Here is an 18,478-nt window from a genome sequence, read left to right as displayed (position 1 = left end):
TAATTTGAGGTTTGTTTGTTATTCCATAGATAATATAACCGGAATGTTTCAATTTGTTTGTTGAATTTTGATAACTTTAAGTTCTTAAGTATGAATGTAAATAACACCTACAGACACGGACAAAATAGCTCGTCATATTCCAAACTAAACGCAACAAGCCAAGCTTCAAAATTAACGACAAAACACTTAAACCATCCGAAAATTTAAACAAAAGCATGTTGTAAATAACTTCGAAAAACCGTCCGCGCAAATCTTTGAAAACTTGTTCCTTGGCACAAAACAGTTTCAAAACTTTCTTCCTTTGAGGCGAACACTTGGCGGTCGTTTGTCCTTGTCGCACTCGGGTGGCGCAGGCGCCGGGCCGCGCGTGCGAGCGGGACGGGCTACATGAAGACGTCACGCGGAGCTGCAAAGCGCGAGTGTTGTTGCACTTGTTTTATTTTGTTCCCGGACGTTTTTTTTTGTTTTCTCAAAGGTACGTCTTTGTTCGGGGCCGTAGAGCAAGCAATCGGCCGTGCTTGGTACCTAAGTTGGATAATTTCTTTATTCCGAGCCCACCCGACAATTTTCTCAGGCTGCATTATTATGAGCTTGATTTGTTTAATAATTTTATTACGGAGTAGATTGCCCGCGGTATTGTTTTCGTTTATACGGTTTAGCTCTGGCCGTTTAGTTTAGTGTTTTGTTTTACGTTGCTTTCTTGTGGTGGTGTATGGACTTTTGTTGTTGTGAATTAGGTAGGTATCGCACTTGTATTTTTTTCATCGACAGATTAATTTAACTACACACTCTTCTCATAAATAAGTATTGCAATAATTATGTCGGTACACTTAGTAAAAAACTTTATTTATACAATTAACAATGCTATTATTGAAATGGCTACGATAGTAATCAGCCATTATCGATTCAACTGCTACGATATGATCGATTAACGCACAGTGGCATGATTACACGTTTTTGTGCTCACTCTCCGATCGAGACAGACACATTGCGTCACAGATATGCGAGCGCATCGCTTTTTGCTCATCCGAGCTCCCTCCTTGGTGCGGAATCTCCGCTATGTCCACAGGATACTTCAGGCGTTCCGTGTACTTATGGCTTTTTTGTTTTACCACTCAACTTTGTAAAGCTCAAGTTTTCGACTCAACTGCTGTTTTTTTTCTGCACAGTTATTCAGCAGCAGTGTAGAGATCATCGTGTCTGATATGGTCGCTCGAAATGATTGAGTGATTGAAACCGGGTATTTCTGTCAATGACTGGATATTTTTCATTGACTGTAACGAGGTCGTGATTTTGCAACAATAATATAGGTATCGGTATCTCTCTCACTTGGCGGGATATCAGATAGATAACCTAAAATTAGGAGTAAAAAACTTGTAAGTAATGAAAGTAAAATGAGCCGTGTAAAAGCTTTAGTTTAGGCTATCTACACCAGCAAGTGGCTGAATGCACAATGGATGCTTTGTACATTAATAGCGCAACTTAAATTAACAACTAATCACTCTATTCAATTTTACAATTAACATTGTTTTATGTTGAGTTTGCACTATGTACACGTTTGTATTTATGCAATGTATGCTATATCGATGTCTTATTTGAACTTTTGGACACCCAGTTGACCGCTTAAGTCTATGAGAAATTGTATAGCTTATTCCTCACACAGCTGCAGTCTATTTTCGTCCATTATCATCATCCCCTCTGTGTGTACAAAGCCTTACTCGTTGCTCCACTGTACTCTCTACCTCACTATTAAATTCCTCCTCATCTGATCTCTGTCCTCTTCCGCAGGCTGGCGGCAGCGGCGGCGGCGGCGGCGGGCGCGACCCAGGAGCTCAGCTACTTGGCCGCCCTGCACCCCGCGTACCGCCCCGTGCCCTACGACCATCCGCTGTATGGGGCCAACACTTTGCGAGGTCAGTTTATTCATGCATAAGTCCATTAGAAAATGTAAGGGAGGGTTACTCTTTATTGACGAAAAAGTTACGAACGAGAGTAGCTGTCGTGCAATCGACCCGTTTGCAAGCAACACAGAGTCGTACGTGGCTCGCGCAGCAGCGCTTCCAAACTTAGATTTTCGTTATATAAAGTGACCCCTCATGTGTTGTAAAAGTGGTATATTACGCGGGAAGGGAGTGACTGGGGGGGGGGGCGGGGGCATTCTAAACGTTTTTATTGTAAGACTTCTGTAAAATTCCCTAACAAAATTGAGTCATCCCTTTTCGGCTTACCATACCACTTCTGAAACAGACTGTAGAACAATCCATGTAATACCTAACGTCGTCAGTTACCAATTAGCAACATTACCTGTAACATACCTATTAGTAAACTGCTTATAAAATAGCAAAGCACACAACTACACACATCGGCGATGCTTATCACCGCTCGGTATGCAACAGCGACGCGACGCCTGCGCCTGCGCCGGCATTACACATTGAAACTGCATAATCGCAAGTGTAATGTTACTTTCTGAATAACGACAGCTGCCGTGATAAGGATGTCTCGAATTCTCTGGCTGACAGTGTAATGATTATGTTTAACTACGTGCTCAGGGTTTTAAAGTTCTGTGAACGATTGGAGACTGATTGTTGGTTCTGCAAATTGAGTGGATTGAGTATCGGTGTTATCTAGACGATATTTTTATAAAGAGGCATAGATGTCTTCGAGTATGCATCAGCAGTTACTCATTTACCGTCACCCTTCGTAGTTAACTAGGTACTAGCTAATCAAGCTTTTCAATAAAATATTTAGTGGAATAACACATTTGAATTCCCTCAATAACTCATCTTTAATACACTTACAACGTATCTCTTTTTGGGTTATAAAAACAGTCAGTTTGAAGTTAAATAGGACTATTAACCAATATTTCAATTTATCTCTCCCATCCCTAAATCCGAGTTAACTATTTAAATAAAGCTTAAGCCAATAGCCACACAAGCTCGAAGCGTTTCAATTAAATTTCTTTCTGGCATAAACCCGCAAAATCCCGCACACATCATTGCAATTTATCTCAACTCTTAGGTGTTAATTACATTTTCTACTCACGACTAACCTGACTGAATATCAACTTGAAAAGCTGCCTTATATTTAAGCTCTATACGGTTGAAACTTCAAGGAGTATGTTTTGTGATGACAGATACGTAAAAGCCACTATTTGCGCTCGCTAGCAGTCGAAGTCACGGGTCGAACTAAAGCTTACTTATACATACATTATTAAGAGAAAAAGATTGTCTGTGTATGCTTATCTAAGTTTCTGCGGTTGGTACACTTTTGCACCTATACAGGGTGTTGCAAAACTGGTAGAGTAAGCTGAAATAGGGACTGAATCTGAGCAATTAATTGTGCATTTACTCGAAGGTATACCACTAGGTAAGTATGAAAGCTCTCTAGGTTTATTGTTACTTTCTGGGAACCGTAAAAGTGGTTGTTACAGAATTAAAGACTAAAGTGCACCTAATAAATCTGGCATGAAGTGTATATTAGCAATTCGCAACACGCTCAATGTAGGTTCAGAAGAAACTCTTACCCTCGTCTTATCCTGGTCTATTATGTATATAAAACTTTGTAGCGTACTCTTTTATTACCCACACTTAAAACCACCAAGGCCTTTAATAAATGTTTGCAGTCAATTTCAATCTAGCCAACATACTAAAATTAATAAGAAACTAGATTAATTCTCACCCTATAAAACAGGCTAAGGCTACATATTCATGGTAGTATATAGGTCGTTAGTATCGTTACTAACCTATTTAACCTTTTCAAGGCTAGTGCGGTCAAAAGGACCGCCCCATTTTATTTTTCGCGAATTTTAAACCCGCTCTCGTAACTTAACACTTTATGGGCCATGTTATTTTTAAATCACCGAAACGGTAAACAAAAAAAAATTGCACACGGGCTGTTGGCGCAGGGTTAAGTTACCATGGTTACCGGGCTCCGCTTTCATCTTTAGAGTATGCTCAATTAAGCCCAATTTTTTGCTACATATTTTTTTCGTGGACGATTTCATTCATGATGTATCCAATAATAACTTTGTGTGTTGCAAATTAAATAAGTTATATTATAATACTTCAACTAATACCCGTATTATAAACAAGAAAGATTTGAGTGTACGACTGTTATGAATAAACTAAAATACGAATAAATCTTTTAAAGGAATAAAGACATAATTCCTTCCTCAAATTAAAAAAACTAAAGGATTTCTGGAACAAATTGCAATAAACACCGAAATTCTTCAAATAAACGCGACGATTGATTCAAAAACAAAAACCTGATATTTCCAATGAAGTCATTACAGGAGAACTATTCGAGTCTTGCATAAAATTACATCAAATCGAAACGTCTAATGCTGGGGCGTTGAAATAAGCGGACATTGAAGCTTTACTTTGCAAAAAATCAAGTATTCTTGTATTGATTTATATGAAAAGCAGGTTAAAGAGAAAATTAAATTACTGATCTGGTTTAGAAAAATGCTGGCTAAATACTACATAAAACAATAATTTAATAATTATATAATTTAATACTTAAAAGGATTGCTCCAGTCATGTACACCTAGATTAAGTATGGTTATTGAAATAAAGATTTATTAAAGATTATTAAAAAATAATTATCTAAAGTTTTGAAGCTGAAATCGTTTTCTTGTTTTCTTAATCAATCTAGTCTTGATTTTTTATAAATTTATACACTTTTAAAAATATTAATTAAAAAACTAGCCTGTACAAATCGCTTGTTTCATGGCTCAAGTCGAATCCGCGAAACTGGGGTATTTTGAGGCAATTAAGCTATTTCTTTGCCGCTTAAGGAACCATAGGTAATGTCTTATTTATAGGTTCGAATGTTTTGCCCGTTTCCTGTTTGAGCATACATCTTGTTTAATTGCTGGGCAGGTATTTCTTAATTATTAAAGTATTTCTGTTTTGCACGCTTGTAGTTTTAATAGGTATTCGTTAAGCTATAATAAATCTATTTGCGAATTTTAAATACTATATTTCTTTAATTTATCTAGTAAATACGGATTGAATTTGTATTTTTTTTACTAAGTAGTAGTAGTTTAAGTTTAGTATACAAACTTATGTTACTATACTTACTTGTGCACATTCGTAATACGAATGTGATTATGAATGTGTTTTTTCATAAGCTGTAACAAGAACTTTACCATAAATAAAATTAATAAGAAGGAACAAGAAGAAGATTAGGTACATATACATATTTTAGATTAGATAAGATACTTAAATTTTGAGGAAAAAAGAGGTAAAATTGGTTTTAATTATTTATAATAACTTTCTTCTTCATTCTTGTGAACTGTTTATGATCCTAGAATATTATGACTGTCACAGATTAGCATAGCACCATCCCGGGAACGGGTACTCACAAATGTGTCAGTATGTTTACACAACGGGTCGGGTTGCGTCTACTGCGCCGGATGTCTACTAGCCTTATAATCTGACCGATGTGTGACCTTACCCTATTTATGCACTCGTTGTTTGGGATTTTTTTTTTTAAATTTTTTTTTTGGTTCAAGATTTTTTTTGCTTTTTGTGTACTTACTTATTGTATATGTGATATTGAGTTCAAATGAGAAGAATACTAGACAGCCAAGCTGAATTTAAAACCCCGATTCAATAGAGCTAAATTATAAGTTTTTTGTGTCAGTGTTTTCAATTCACTTTATTATAGTGACTTACTACTTGCTACTGAATGTTATTTATAACTACGGATACGGTCACACACTTGACCAAAACCAGCTTTCACAAACCGTCAGGCGTCTGCTGAGTTCAGCAACACAATCCAAGTGACAGGACGAAACTTAATAACTTACTCGAAAACTCACGGAATTGGCCCAGGGGGGTCACTCTACATATTGCGAGAAACTAACTTTCGGAGCGCTGCAGTGCGAGCCACGACTCTATCTCGTTGTATTAATCGTGCCGATTGCACGACAGCTCTCGTTGGTTCGTTTTTCGTCAGTATAGAGGAACCCCCAGCACTGGACCGGTCTGGCCCGCCAGGCCCGCTCATACAAATGGCGCGTTTATTCAAAACAGACCCCTCTCACTGACGGGTTAAAAGTGCGGGTTTGGAAGTAGGTGCTTTTTGAATGTTTACCTTTAAATTCTGTAGGGTTGTACTTTATCAGTGACCCTATTGTGGCTGCTTTCTGCATTTGGGTTTGCAGGTTTTTTTAATCTAGGTAAAAAAAAAGTGAACTGTAATCTGAGTATTATTAGTAGGTAGGTAGTTCCTACATTTTTAATGTATGTTTGCAATTTCCATGTAATCGGAGGCCTCTTCTTACATAATTGTTATACGGTGGAAGATGAGTAAAAAATATAATTATAATAATTATAATAGACGCCATCGATTTTAAAACGAAGAATTAAATCAAAGACAGCTGTAATCGAGAGAGGTAATTAAAGATCTTGCTCGGAACGCAATCAGCCAAGTTTTAAATTTGCAATAAGGTGAATAAGGGCATAAATGTTAGTCGTAAAAAACTTGTTCACTTTTGATGGAGGTCATAAAATTGACTTCAAATTGCACCCTGGATGAGTGTAATAAAATCGAACCGATATATACGTATGCCGAAAAAATACAATAACCACAAGGGGTTATTATTTTGAAACGTTAATAAAATATCCTAAATTGGACTGGGTAAATAAGTTATTTTATAAGGCACTACTGACGTGCTTGGTATAACTGTATAAATAATACTAATTTAGGCTGCTTGAGTTCATGAGATAAACGCGTACATAAGTACTTACTTAAGTTATAATCCACCTATGTAGCTTTACCTAATATCTAACACTAGCAAAGAACACAGAAATACATTAAAAAAAAAACTAAAATTACTCAAGGTACTTGGTCTAAAGATAAAGATAAAATACTCTTTATTGCACACAAACAGAAACAGTTTCACAAACATAGAAAATAAATAGTACAATCGGCGGCCTTATTACTAAAAGTAAACTCTTCCAGACAATCACATAGATAGGAAATAGACAATAAGAAAATTGAGAGCTTATGTTACGATCAAATAAAAAATACGATGCTCGAAAGAGATGCAAGATAATGATGTGGAAAAGGGCATGCAGTTTGATAATTTTAGTAACTAAGGTTCCTGATAATTTAACTCGCATAGGAGATTTTTTGTTTGTTTTCTTGCTCAAATCTAAAACGGTGGGTAAAATATTAACCTAATTATTTATTATATTTAATCATGCATCATGTAACATTAAATTTATATCAACAGTGACATGATACATACGAGCGTTTAAGTAAAATAATTTCCAATTAACAAAATGTCACAAGGCTATATGACATTTTGTATTGATGTTTTTTTGTCAATAATGTACCTTCGTCAAATTCTGTATCCCTATACTTAATCTTTGTCAATGAAGGAGCGAGAGGCATATTGGAACTAGGGAATACAATCCCGGCCTTTATTTGGGATCCCGGGATTTCGGGACTGGATGAAGACAATCCCGGGATCCCGGGATAGTCCCGGGATTAAGGTCACAAACAAAAACACGTCTAACGAATCAAAGTTTTAGGTTTATTGGAGACACAGTATTTATAATTTAACTTTGTCAGACCATACTTAGTTGAAAAAAAAATATACTTCTTAAAAAAAGATAAACAATAGGCTACTTGACTCTTTTTTAAAGTAGGTCCAATATGATTAATAATTGCTCTTTTAGAATAAACAAAATAATCTATTTTTTTGGACCTTGCCAATTGCAAAACTTTAACTTAAAAGTTCAACTTCTCATAAACAGGCGAAAACGGTATCAGCCATATTTTCATTTGACATTTAACTAATGACAACAAAGCTATAGTAGTTTGCAATAGAATCCAACAATCATGTAAACAAACCAAATTGTCACGATTACTCCGTAATCACATACATTTTCGATCAATTTATGAACATAGTCTGATTTCAACAAACGCACCATTGTTTTCACATTATCTTCAACACGATTTAACTTGTATTTATAAGTTAAATTTGTTAAAACATTTGCAACGTAAAAATTTCGAAGTATTTGACAAGCTGTCATCTTAGTTTTTTACTCATCGAACTCTATAAGTCATTGAAAAGTTAGTGTTGTTCGTAATCTGAAGTTATCTTTTATTTTTAATTTAATAAATTATTTTAATTTAATATTATTCGAATACAATAAAAAAAAAATTCAAGAGCTTAATATAATTAACCAAAACGAAAAAAGGAAGAGGAAGAAATGAAAAAGCTCGACGGCATTTTAGACACGGCAAGCGATGACATAGTGGTTCCATTTATAATTACGGTCACCGGCGACACTTCTGATAGTAATGATGACGAAGACGAAGATTTAAATTTGTTTTAATAAACACTTTTTTATATATAATTAGTTTTATTTTATAGTCTATGGCTTATATATTTAATCTATTTAGAACACTATGACATCACTATGGGCATAAACAATACGTTGTCAATGGCAGTCCGCCATATTTGTTTACATGATTGTTGGATTCTATTGCAAACGACTACACGAGAATGCCTTTACATACTAATTTACAATTTTTTGTCAATCCCGAAAATCCCGGGATTGGCAAATTTTAATACCAAAAATTTCGGGACTGGAAAATGACCGGGATCCCGGGATCCCGGGGAGCGGGATCCCGGGCTTGTATTCCCTAATTGGAACTCGTTCTAGAAGGGTTTGGTCACGTTATACCTTGAGGTTTTCTAAGTACTAATTATTTTAAGGGCTGATTTTTCAATAGATGATTTTATCTGAATAAATGTTATTTGACAAATACAATTGTTGCTGTCACTGTCTAATACAAACATTCAGTTACGACAGCATCAGAATTATTCCCCCGATAACTTTTATCTGGCTATTGAAAAATCAGGCCTAAGAAGAAAATATATTAGCGTTTATGTTAGTTAGTATATGTGTACGTTTGTAACAAATAATGTAAAATACTATTCAACGAAAAAAACAAATTTCACTTTTATAAAACTTCATGATCCGCAGGTGCAATGTGCAAATTCAAATTCAATCTTTATTGCATTCCATAATTAGTGTTACTTACAATAAGGTGTTAAAATAATAAACAAGCGATAATTATGGACCCGGGAGGGCACAGCAATTTCCTATTAGGAGAAGGTAGAAGGAGGAGTCTGCCGTATTAAAGGTGATGTTAATATTGCGGAGAAGAAAGTACTCGTTCTTATATAAAATTATTCAAGTACCCTTAAATATCTATAATCATATACTTATATTTTTTTGACGATTCAGTTTTTTTATTTTTGTTATGGGTCAATACTTAAAGTCGTACGAGAAGAAGTGCAGAAGAGGCAAAGACCGCGCCCGCGCATGTCAAGTGACCGGATTAATGCATTTTAAACGAAGAAGGCTTAATTCTCATCTCGGGATCTTTAATTGAAATGCTTATTGATAAGAAAAAAACAGTTTTAGACCTGAAATGACTGTACTATGCCTAGTAACGTTGGAAGATGCGGGTTTGTGATTTTATTAACTGAGTATCTGATAAAAAAACGGACTTATTTATGCAATAAAAACATCCAAGCCACTGTCAAACGTACTGTTTGACAGTTTATCGAAAACTATTAAAGTTTTACGTTTTCTCGGATACAAAGTGGCGCCTTTAGTGGAAACTATGATTAAACTTTTGCCAGATAATGTATGCAGGCGACAGAAGAAAACCAAAACTTTTTTCGTTTACGAAAATTCCAAAACGCGTACTAAAGGCCCAGTTCGAACTCCACAATGTAAAAACTTGTATTAATACGAAAGCTCATAATTGTTTGAAGAGTCCCGTTGCGTTTCTTCTAAAATTACCATTAATTTATACGCGTCGAAAGAACAATTTTGAAACTTATGATTGAGCGGACATATTGGTTTCCTGCTGAGTTCGAAACACTCAACATTAATAACAATATTATAATATTATGCGGTCGGCTCGTACGCTAATGGCCATAATTCCTTCACTTTATCTCATTGTATGTTAATCCTAATGAGATAATTTAATACAGTCATTGCTTTAAATATACTGGTTTATTTATAACGCGTTGTTAACTTACATTTATTTATGTAGGTTGGCATAATCTAACTTAATAAAATTCTCTTAGCCTCTAGCGAACAGATCTGGAAACTCAAACTACCAAACAAATTAACAGATATAAAACACTAGTAAGATATTTTCATATTTATTTATTTATTTATAAACACTTTATTGTATAATAATAAAAACAGTTACAAAAATGGACTTAAAAGTAGTAAGTATATACAGAGGCGGGCTTATTGCCAAGAAGCAATTTCTTCCAACCAACCTTTGTTTGGTGGAAAACTAAAGTTTTTAAACTCCTTTAATACAATAAAAAGCTATACAAAAACAATGTGGAAAGAACCTAAACTAAAACATATCTAAGATAAAAACGAAAAATACAAACTAACTACCTATTTAACTTACATAAATAATAATAATACAAATACACATAATACCTAAATGCCAAAAGTTTCAGAAATCATACTGTAGGTACTACAACGAATTATTCTAGTTATTATGGGTTAAGTATTAAAAAGTTTTTACAAAGCTTATCTAAACTAACCCTCCCTAGAACCTTAATAACGTATTTTCCCTAACAGACATAGAGTACCGTTAGAAAGGCCAAAAAAATATTGATCCTTAAAGCAGGAAATTGTAAAATCATGGTGGATCGATTAAAATAAGTTAAAAAGCTAGGCGGGCTCGCCTTGCTCGATAAGATTGAGCCATTGAAGAAACCGGTTTCCACAACGATCTGAACACTCGTAACCTACGATCAATGTGTAACGACATAGATTATAATATAATCAGTGATTGTATAAGTAACGTATAGGATACAGCTGTAATGGCGTTATTGAAAAGACTTCCACTGAAATACCGCCGCTGCTGCAGCGTCTTTTAGCTGAGTGGACACCTTTTTGACAATCTAAGCAAATTCTAATTAGATTATGTTCTTTTTTATACGTCAATATTTATTGTGTTGTTTTTGTCCAATAAAGATTTTTTTTCTGTCTTTCTTTCAAAATGAAAAAACAAAACCAAAACCTCTTTACAAGGCCCAAACCAATTAGTACACAAAGCGAACTAACTTGAAAGTTGGATGGAACTTCATTTAAATATTAATAATTCCCATTGATTAGTAATTGAATTAACAACTATTTCTATGTGTGAAATCGATTTGAGTCGACCAATTAAGTTATCGAGCTGATTTGGTTTCGAATTGTAGATGTTTATGTTAGCTATAGTCGAATGAATTTCGGCCAGTATAAAATAATAGTTGTGTATTCTTATAGTAGAAGATAAATACTACTTTTTAAAGTTAGAAGTTTAGAAATTATGTACCTACAACATTTTATATTAAAATGTTATAAATAAAATGTTTAAATTACAAAGGAAATCAAGCTAATCCAAAAATAATAATAATAAAAAATTATACGATACCTAATTTTATTGACTTCCGAGTAGTGGTCCTGTAGTAAATATTGTTCAGAATTACACTGAAATTCATCCAAGTATAAAATAATACTATCATTAGTTTAGTAGCCGATGGCCGAAAGTGGTACACCTCTAGTCCCGCATTCTGTATACTATACCCGAGACTATCGAGTAAGTTTTTTTATTTGCATCTTGAAATTGAGCTATTAAAAACTAGTTCCCGACCAAACCTCCGAGTTACGTCCAAATGAATGCATGCAAATGGCCCATAACGAGCAAAAAGTTATGATTAATAATGATTTTATTTGATTGACGGCAAACGTGTAGGTGTAGGTAGTTACTATAATCTTTGAAATTATATTTTTAAGAAATCTACACTCAATTATAATTTTTTATACTAAAATGTGTTTAAACTATTCAAGGTAAAATAAGGTAACGCAATATTTAAAAAAAAACTAAAACCGAATTAGCCGTTTCGGAGCTACGCTACCACAGACAGATACAAATACACAGACACGTTAAATTTATAACACCCCTCGTTTTCTGTCAGTGGTTGAAAACAACAACCAACCGGCCCCGTGTCAATTATCAACTTTTTGCGAATTCTCTGTTAATTAAATACTTTAGTTTCGTGAGCTGTTAACTAGGAGGTGGATCTGAGGAAACATAAATCATAATGTCTTGTCACAGCCGGTCCCAGGTTCGAAACCGATTCTAAGAAAGTTCATTAACAAGTTCACACATGGATTTTTTGTGTCCAATATGCAGATGTTTATTTTGGAAATAATGGTTGACCTTTTTCGAAATTGGATATTAAACAAAATAATGTAGTTGTGAATAATTAACGCTTATTTTAGCTGAAACATATATTTTTGTAATGATTTTAGAGTGTATGCGAAAATTTAGATATAAATAGTTATTTATATATTATATGTACAGCATATTCATTTTGTGGCAAAAATGTGGTGTTACCTCGCTTCAAAAGCAGCATGGCAGACATTTTCAATTCCCAAAAATAAATAAACCTATTTTTAAAAACTAAAATACAGGGTGTATAACTACCTAAGTGTAAGTTCTTCCGACTTTTAACAAGCAATTACCATCAAAGCGACCGGAAGGGCATCTGTGCGCAGCTTGCAGTGTTCAGTTTCTTCAAACAATTATCTACACTTAAATACCAACAAACATCAAGACAAACCCATCTATATACCAAACAGTAACAAGGTTGAGAATCCTTTGAGAGCGAGGCGTTAATGAGCTCATAATCGCATTTTTAGTGAATTCTTTCGAAGCATATGTCAATGTTGTGATGTGGTAGTTAGGTAGAGCTTGTCATCGTAGTATAACACCCTGTATAGCGGGCTATTTTTAAATAACACTTGAGGTGTTTGGTGTCGTTAGTAGGTACCCTTAAAATCAATTTATCACTCTCACCATACACACCTAATGCCTAGAATAAACCTTATATAATGTGGAAAAACAATGGTCGAAGGGGAAAACATGACACCTTCAAGACAAGAGATATTCTCAGTCATGCTCCGCAGTGGGGTAGATAATTTGGAGATCTCGAACTTAATTGAAGAGGCAAAATTGTTATGTGTAAAAACCTGACAGGTCTGACTGACGTGACGTGCTAAAATAATAAAAAAAAGATTCATTTGAGAAGCGTCAAACATCACAGCTTACAGCTTACCTCACTGGTAAGATTTAGTCATTCACTAGATACCTATATCACTTTTCGGTTATTATGATTCGTGTGACAGTTCATAATATTCAGAATTACGCACAAATTTAATATACGAGTAGGTACTATTGCGAAATCTGCTATGGTCCTTTGATTCCTCTATCTATATTTTCCACTCTATAAAATATTGTAAGTATGTTATTTATCTAAAACAAAAAAAAAACTTAAATTTTTCACACATTAAATACTTACGGTTGGCTTTTTCCACCTCCGTCCTTAGCTTAAACATGTTTGTAATACCTTAATTAGAGTACACGGCTAATAATTGTTAGTTTCTCGCGTTCCTACTGAATATAATTATTAAATTAACTGTTCGTAACCTATTAAGATAACAAATAGACAATTAAATAGATAACTTGATATTATTTAAACAGGGATTTTAATAATATTAATTACAGTCATGTCTAGATTAGACTTTATGAGCAAAAGAAACTGTTGCTGTAAGATCGTCAATAAATAAAACATAATGAAAGCTATTATTAGATTAACTTTATTATCTTACCCTTTTAGTTTTTACAAAAACCTACTTGGAACAAAAACCCTGTTTAGTAAAGTTTATGACTAGTTTTTGCCTCGTGTAGAGATACAAATAGTTTTATGACAGTTGACAGGTTAATAATCTGATAAGTAGGTACCTGTTTAACACGGTTAGGAACCCCTGACCTTTTTGAATGTTGATGATAAATAATATTTATCAATTAATATTAACTCTTTTTAGCGCTGGCCGCTAAGAATAAGAAGTACTCGTATATCATTGAGGAAGCAAAAGTACGTTTGCAAGGCTATGTACTTACGAGTACCTAACGTTTTTAGTACCTGTACAAACTTTCAGTAGGTCTGTGGTCTAGTGGTAGAAGCTTCGCTTCATGACCCAGAGGTCCCGGGTTCGATTCCCGGGTGGGACCATCAATTTGTGTTTCTAAATTGTGGTTCTAAGTTTGGTTAGGACATAGAAGGCTGATCACCTGATGTCCGAAACATAGAAACGATCCATGCTGTCGGATGGGCATGTAAAGCAGTCGGTCCTGCGCCTAGCTCTCTCCAGTCGTGTCGGTCAATCCGTCCCATTGGGCTATGAGAGTGATGGAACAGAGAGTGCTCCTGTGTACTGCGCACACACTTGGGCACTATAATCTACTCCTGCGTAGATGGCTGATCTCAATTGAGATTGGCCGCCGTGGTCGAAATTCGGCTAGGAGGACATTATTATTATCATTATTATTCAGTAGGTAGGTACATACTTAAATTAAATTCTAACGCTCACATAATTTAATACTTAACCCTTTATACCCGACCACTTTCTCTCAAACATAAACCTCCTACACAAATCGGCTCTTAACCATCGAATCTCCATTTAATAGCTCTATTAACCAATCCTAATCTATGCAAGCCTTTTATTGGTGGACATTAAAATATGAAGTGACTAAACAGCGTAAAAATATATTCAGGTTGTAGTAGGCGGCGAGATGAGTCGCCTGCAGCCTCCACCTCGCTCGTTAACCCGCAACTGCCTCATTAGAATATGCTGTTACAAACTCACTAAGCACCAAAGGCGCCGCCGAGACAAAGCTATCGACATTCATATTTTAACGCGAAACGTGACCACGAAACCACTAGCCGACGAGAATCAAGATACTAATTTTACGCCCAATCGGCATCGATAAAAATTAATACATCACATCGATATTAACTTATATCAGCCCCACATGACCGGACAGACAAAAAACGACCCACGAGACCTCGGCGATCGATCAAAATTCAACTATTCGAAAAAGAGCATAAAGACAGTTTTAGAGTGACTTTTTGTCAGCGGTGAAGCCAATGTCGCGAGGGTGACCACGCTCGCCGGTTAATGGAATTCGAAACGGACTCGACAACTTATTGGGTTTAAATTCGATCGATGACGGGTCGAGTGGGTTTTTTTTCTTATTGGGCGGGTCCGAATATCTACATTTCCGAGGTCGGTTCTCACAGAGGATGAAGACATAAAAATTTTCTGGGATTCGTCGAGACTTCGCGAGCGGCGCGTCAAAGGCAGCCACACACGTTATTTTGGGCACCGGATTTTTGGCGGAATGCTCGTTTCTTGTGAGCTGCGTGTTCGGTCCTCACAGCGGCGGCCATCACAACACAACACGGCCTTCCAACCACAACCTATCATTTGAAGGATAAAGTGGAACACCGGCCGTGGCTGATTGAGATCTGCCCTCGGCCTAATAGTTTTTGCAGCCTCCGCCCGTGCCTTGTTTGTTTTCGAGCCTCCAATTTGCCTCAAAATTGGCTCCAATGTGCCCTCCAAAACCAACTTTTACATTTAACCTCGTCGAATCGGGCGCTGTTAATTAGTCTGACACATTAGACGTCCCAATTTGGTGTGTATGAAATCGTAGGTCCGACGAAATGGCTCGTAAAAGTTAGCTGGTCGTTATTAATCAAACTACTTTAAGTGGCGAGTACCAGAACTGGTTGGTTGGTGACAAGTCAATCTTGTACGCTAACGTTATGGTCCGCTGTGTCTAAGTAATACTGATTTGTGATGACACAAAGTATCATAAAGGGGACGTGTTTAAATGATTCTTTAGGAAGTTTTTAGTTACATTCAGTAGTACATACAAAGGAAGCAGTATTCTCGTCCATCTTCGTCAGATTTATGGGCTCTCCGTCGGCTGGAAATAACGAGTTCTTTGAATAATGTGTTAAATTAGTTATTTCTGGTTGTGCAGGGCTGGAGTACCTGAGTGCGGCGAGGAGCCTGCACCCCGAGCTTCATGCCGGCAGCACGTTGGCCAGCCAGGACTTCCAATTAAGTTTAGAAGGTAAGCATAACCATAGACTATTAATACCAATCACTTATTGCGCATGTATGTAGGTAAATGCGTAGTACATGTCCCTAGAGATACACAGTCATTGCTTGCATATAAGTTGAAGCTACCCCAGCCAGTAATAAATCAGCATCCAACATATTCGGTATACTTTCATTCTAATTTTAAGATCATTATCCAAAGCTTCATCGGTGATACTGCTCACGACCTATCCACTGTGTTTGTGTTTTCGCTTGAGGGCAAAATATAGTATCGCAAGATAAATAAAATTCTATATACTTACATCAAAGCTGCATATATCTACTTACTTAAAATAATCGCCAAACTTTCTTGCGTAACACTATACTGTTCACGATCTAGGGCGACTTCAAAATTGGTAGCAGCAATACCTCTCTCTATATCCTTGCATGAATAGTGACATTACCATTTACTATTCAGTGTTAATCCTATAGCAAACCATTTTCCAGGCTCAAGAATCGCCTCCCCCACCCGCCTCCGTCTCTCCGGGGGCGCAATAGGGGCCTCCGTGAACCGCAAGCGAGCGGTCTCGTGGAGCCCCTACTCCGCGGAGTCTCTGGACCTGGCGGCCGTCATCAGGGCTTCTCCGGTGAGCCTGGCAGTGCGAGCGCCCTCCGCCGCGTCGACTGGCAGTTATGGACATCTTAGTGCTGGTAGGTTTCTTGTAAGAATAATATGGAATATGTATTATTATACCATCGGTTTCTTGTTACGATTGAGTGGCATATATTTGTTGGGCTTAAGCAAGAGTCTTTTATCACCCTCACCCTCAAACGGCTTCACCGATACCGATTGCATGGATATATTAATGTATGGATAGAGTCATAAGACATAAAGTGTTTTTTATCCTCGATTTCTCTGAAAATACTTGATTTAAAGTGCTTATCACAGATACTTCTGGCAGTCCAGTGTTTAGTTGCGACTATTACACAATCTAATAAAACTATTTCCAACCGACTAAGTGCTCCTGGCCGTGAGCTCTACAAATTGTTTTACAGATCATACAACACTTATCATCTAGATATTATAGTTTGTATTCTATTTTTTTGGCACATCATACATACGTTTATCTCATATACTGCAATACATAATCCAGAGTAATAATATTTTAAATTTGAATAGCAACAAGTCTGCAACTAATGTAAATGGTACTCGTCTATCCTGCAATCTTAGTGGTACAATGTGCCGAGGTATTTAATGGACAACATTTCATTTTCTTTACCCTATATTTTTATTAGCTATTCGGAAAGTTTATAAAAAATTAGAGGACCCGTATTTTTTTATTTTGTATATACATTAATTTTTGCATGTTATTTTTAAATTTAAAGTTTATTATTTTAAAACCGGAAGTGACGTCACATATTAGGCTAAATTTTTATTTTTGTCTTTTGCCTTAGTCTCGAAAAAAACATAAATGACACTGACAAGTGACATTTAAACTTTGTTTACATGCCACCAACCAACAAATGGCAATGCAATGACATTGATATTTCTGATGATACAAAGTACTTATCATGTATAAAAATAAGCAGAAGCATTTTTCAGAAGCATTGTATAGAGGTCATCTCTTAATACGTACTAACCATTTTATACGATAAATTAAAAAAATAGTCAGATCGTGTCATAACAGAATTTATGAAAATGACCCAAATAAACAACAACGTCACGATAAAACGTCAACGTCCATCAAAAATGAAAGTGACAGTTACTTTGTTTTTAAATCTATAGGCTTTGATCATCAAAATGCATCGCACCAGAAGCATGACGTCATCAGCACTTTTTTACTATTTTATGAATTTCTCGAAAATGATACATCAAAAAAATACAAAAACATTTTTTTTGTGGCCTTTAGAGCTAAATCTCGAAATGGTTTTCGATTTATAGCAGCTTTAGTTTTTTGAAATGTTGTCCATTGAAATGTACAGCCTATTATAAAAACCATCAAACTTACTTTTGTATACAGTATCTAGTAAGCTGACACTCTGGATTTAACACATAGTCTTCTTTATAACCAGAAGAGGGAAAAGATAGTGTCCTAAACCACGCCACCAACATCATACATCCCTAACATCCCCCTAACATTTCCATCTCTTTTCTTCCAGGCGCGATATCGCCGGCTCTCTCCCTCTCGCACGCGTCGTTGGCGCAGCAGCTGCTGGCGCGGGGGGGCAGCGGGGTGCTGGGAGGGGGGGTGCTGCTCGACCCCGCGCACCAGCAGGCGGCGGCGGCGGCGGCGCACCACGCTGCGCACGCGCACTTGGTGGCTGGGATACACAGGTTAGCTATATGTCGATGACGTCATCGCGAGGAACAATACCAAGGAATACACAGTTGTACCACAATCTAACCTCGTAACATCATCAATCGTCATCATCATCATCAATGCTCTTATCAGCGACATTGGGCTTGCAGTATA

General features: G+C 36.2%; 1 protein-coding gene across 1 annotated transcript in view; it reads left to right on the top strand.

Moving 5' to 3' along the window:
- LOC105392244 (transcriptional activator GLI3) overlaps nucleotides 1-18,478 on the top strand; it is an 85,503-nt gene that overhangs the window by 57,433 nt on the left and 9,592 nt on the right. The window contains exons 4-7 of the mRNA XM_048630743.1: nucleotides 1,789-1,913; nucleotides 15,946-16,038; nucleotides 16,512-16,715; nucleotides 18,165-18,339. Coding sequence (XP_048486700.1) covers nucleotides 1,789-1,913; nucleotides 15,946-16,038; nucleotides 16,512-16,715; nucleotides 18,165-18,339 — 597 coding nt within the window. The remainder of the gene's footprint in view (nucleotides 1-1,788; nucleotides 1,914-15,945; nucleotides 16,039-16,511; nucleotides 16,716-18,164; nucleotides 18,340-18,478) is intronic.

This window comes from Plutella xylostella, chromosome 27 (genome assembly GCF_932276165.1).
Source record: "Plutella xylostella chromosome 27, ilPluXylo3.1, whole genome shotgun sequence".
NCBI classification, from domain to species: Eukaryota; Metazoa; Arthropoda; class Insecta; order Lepidoptera; family Plutellidae; genus Plutella; species Plutella xylostella.
The sequence above is the reverse complement of the archived record's forward strand: the minus strand, read 5'-3'. Positions and strand labels throughout refer to the sequence as shown.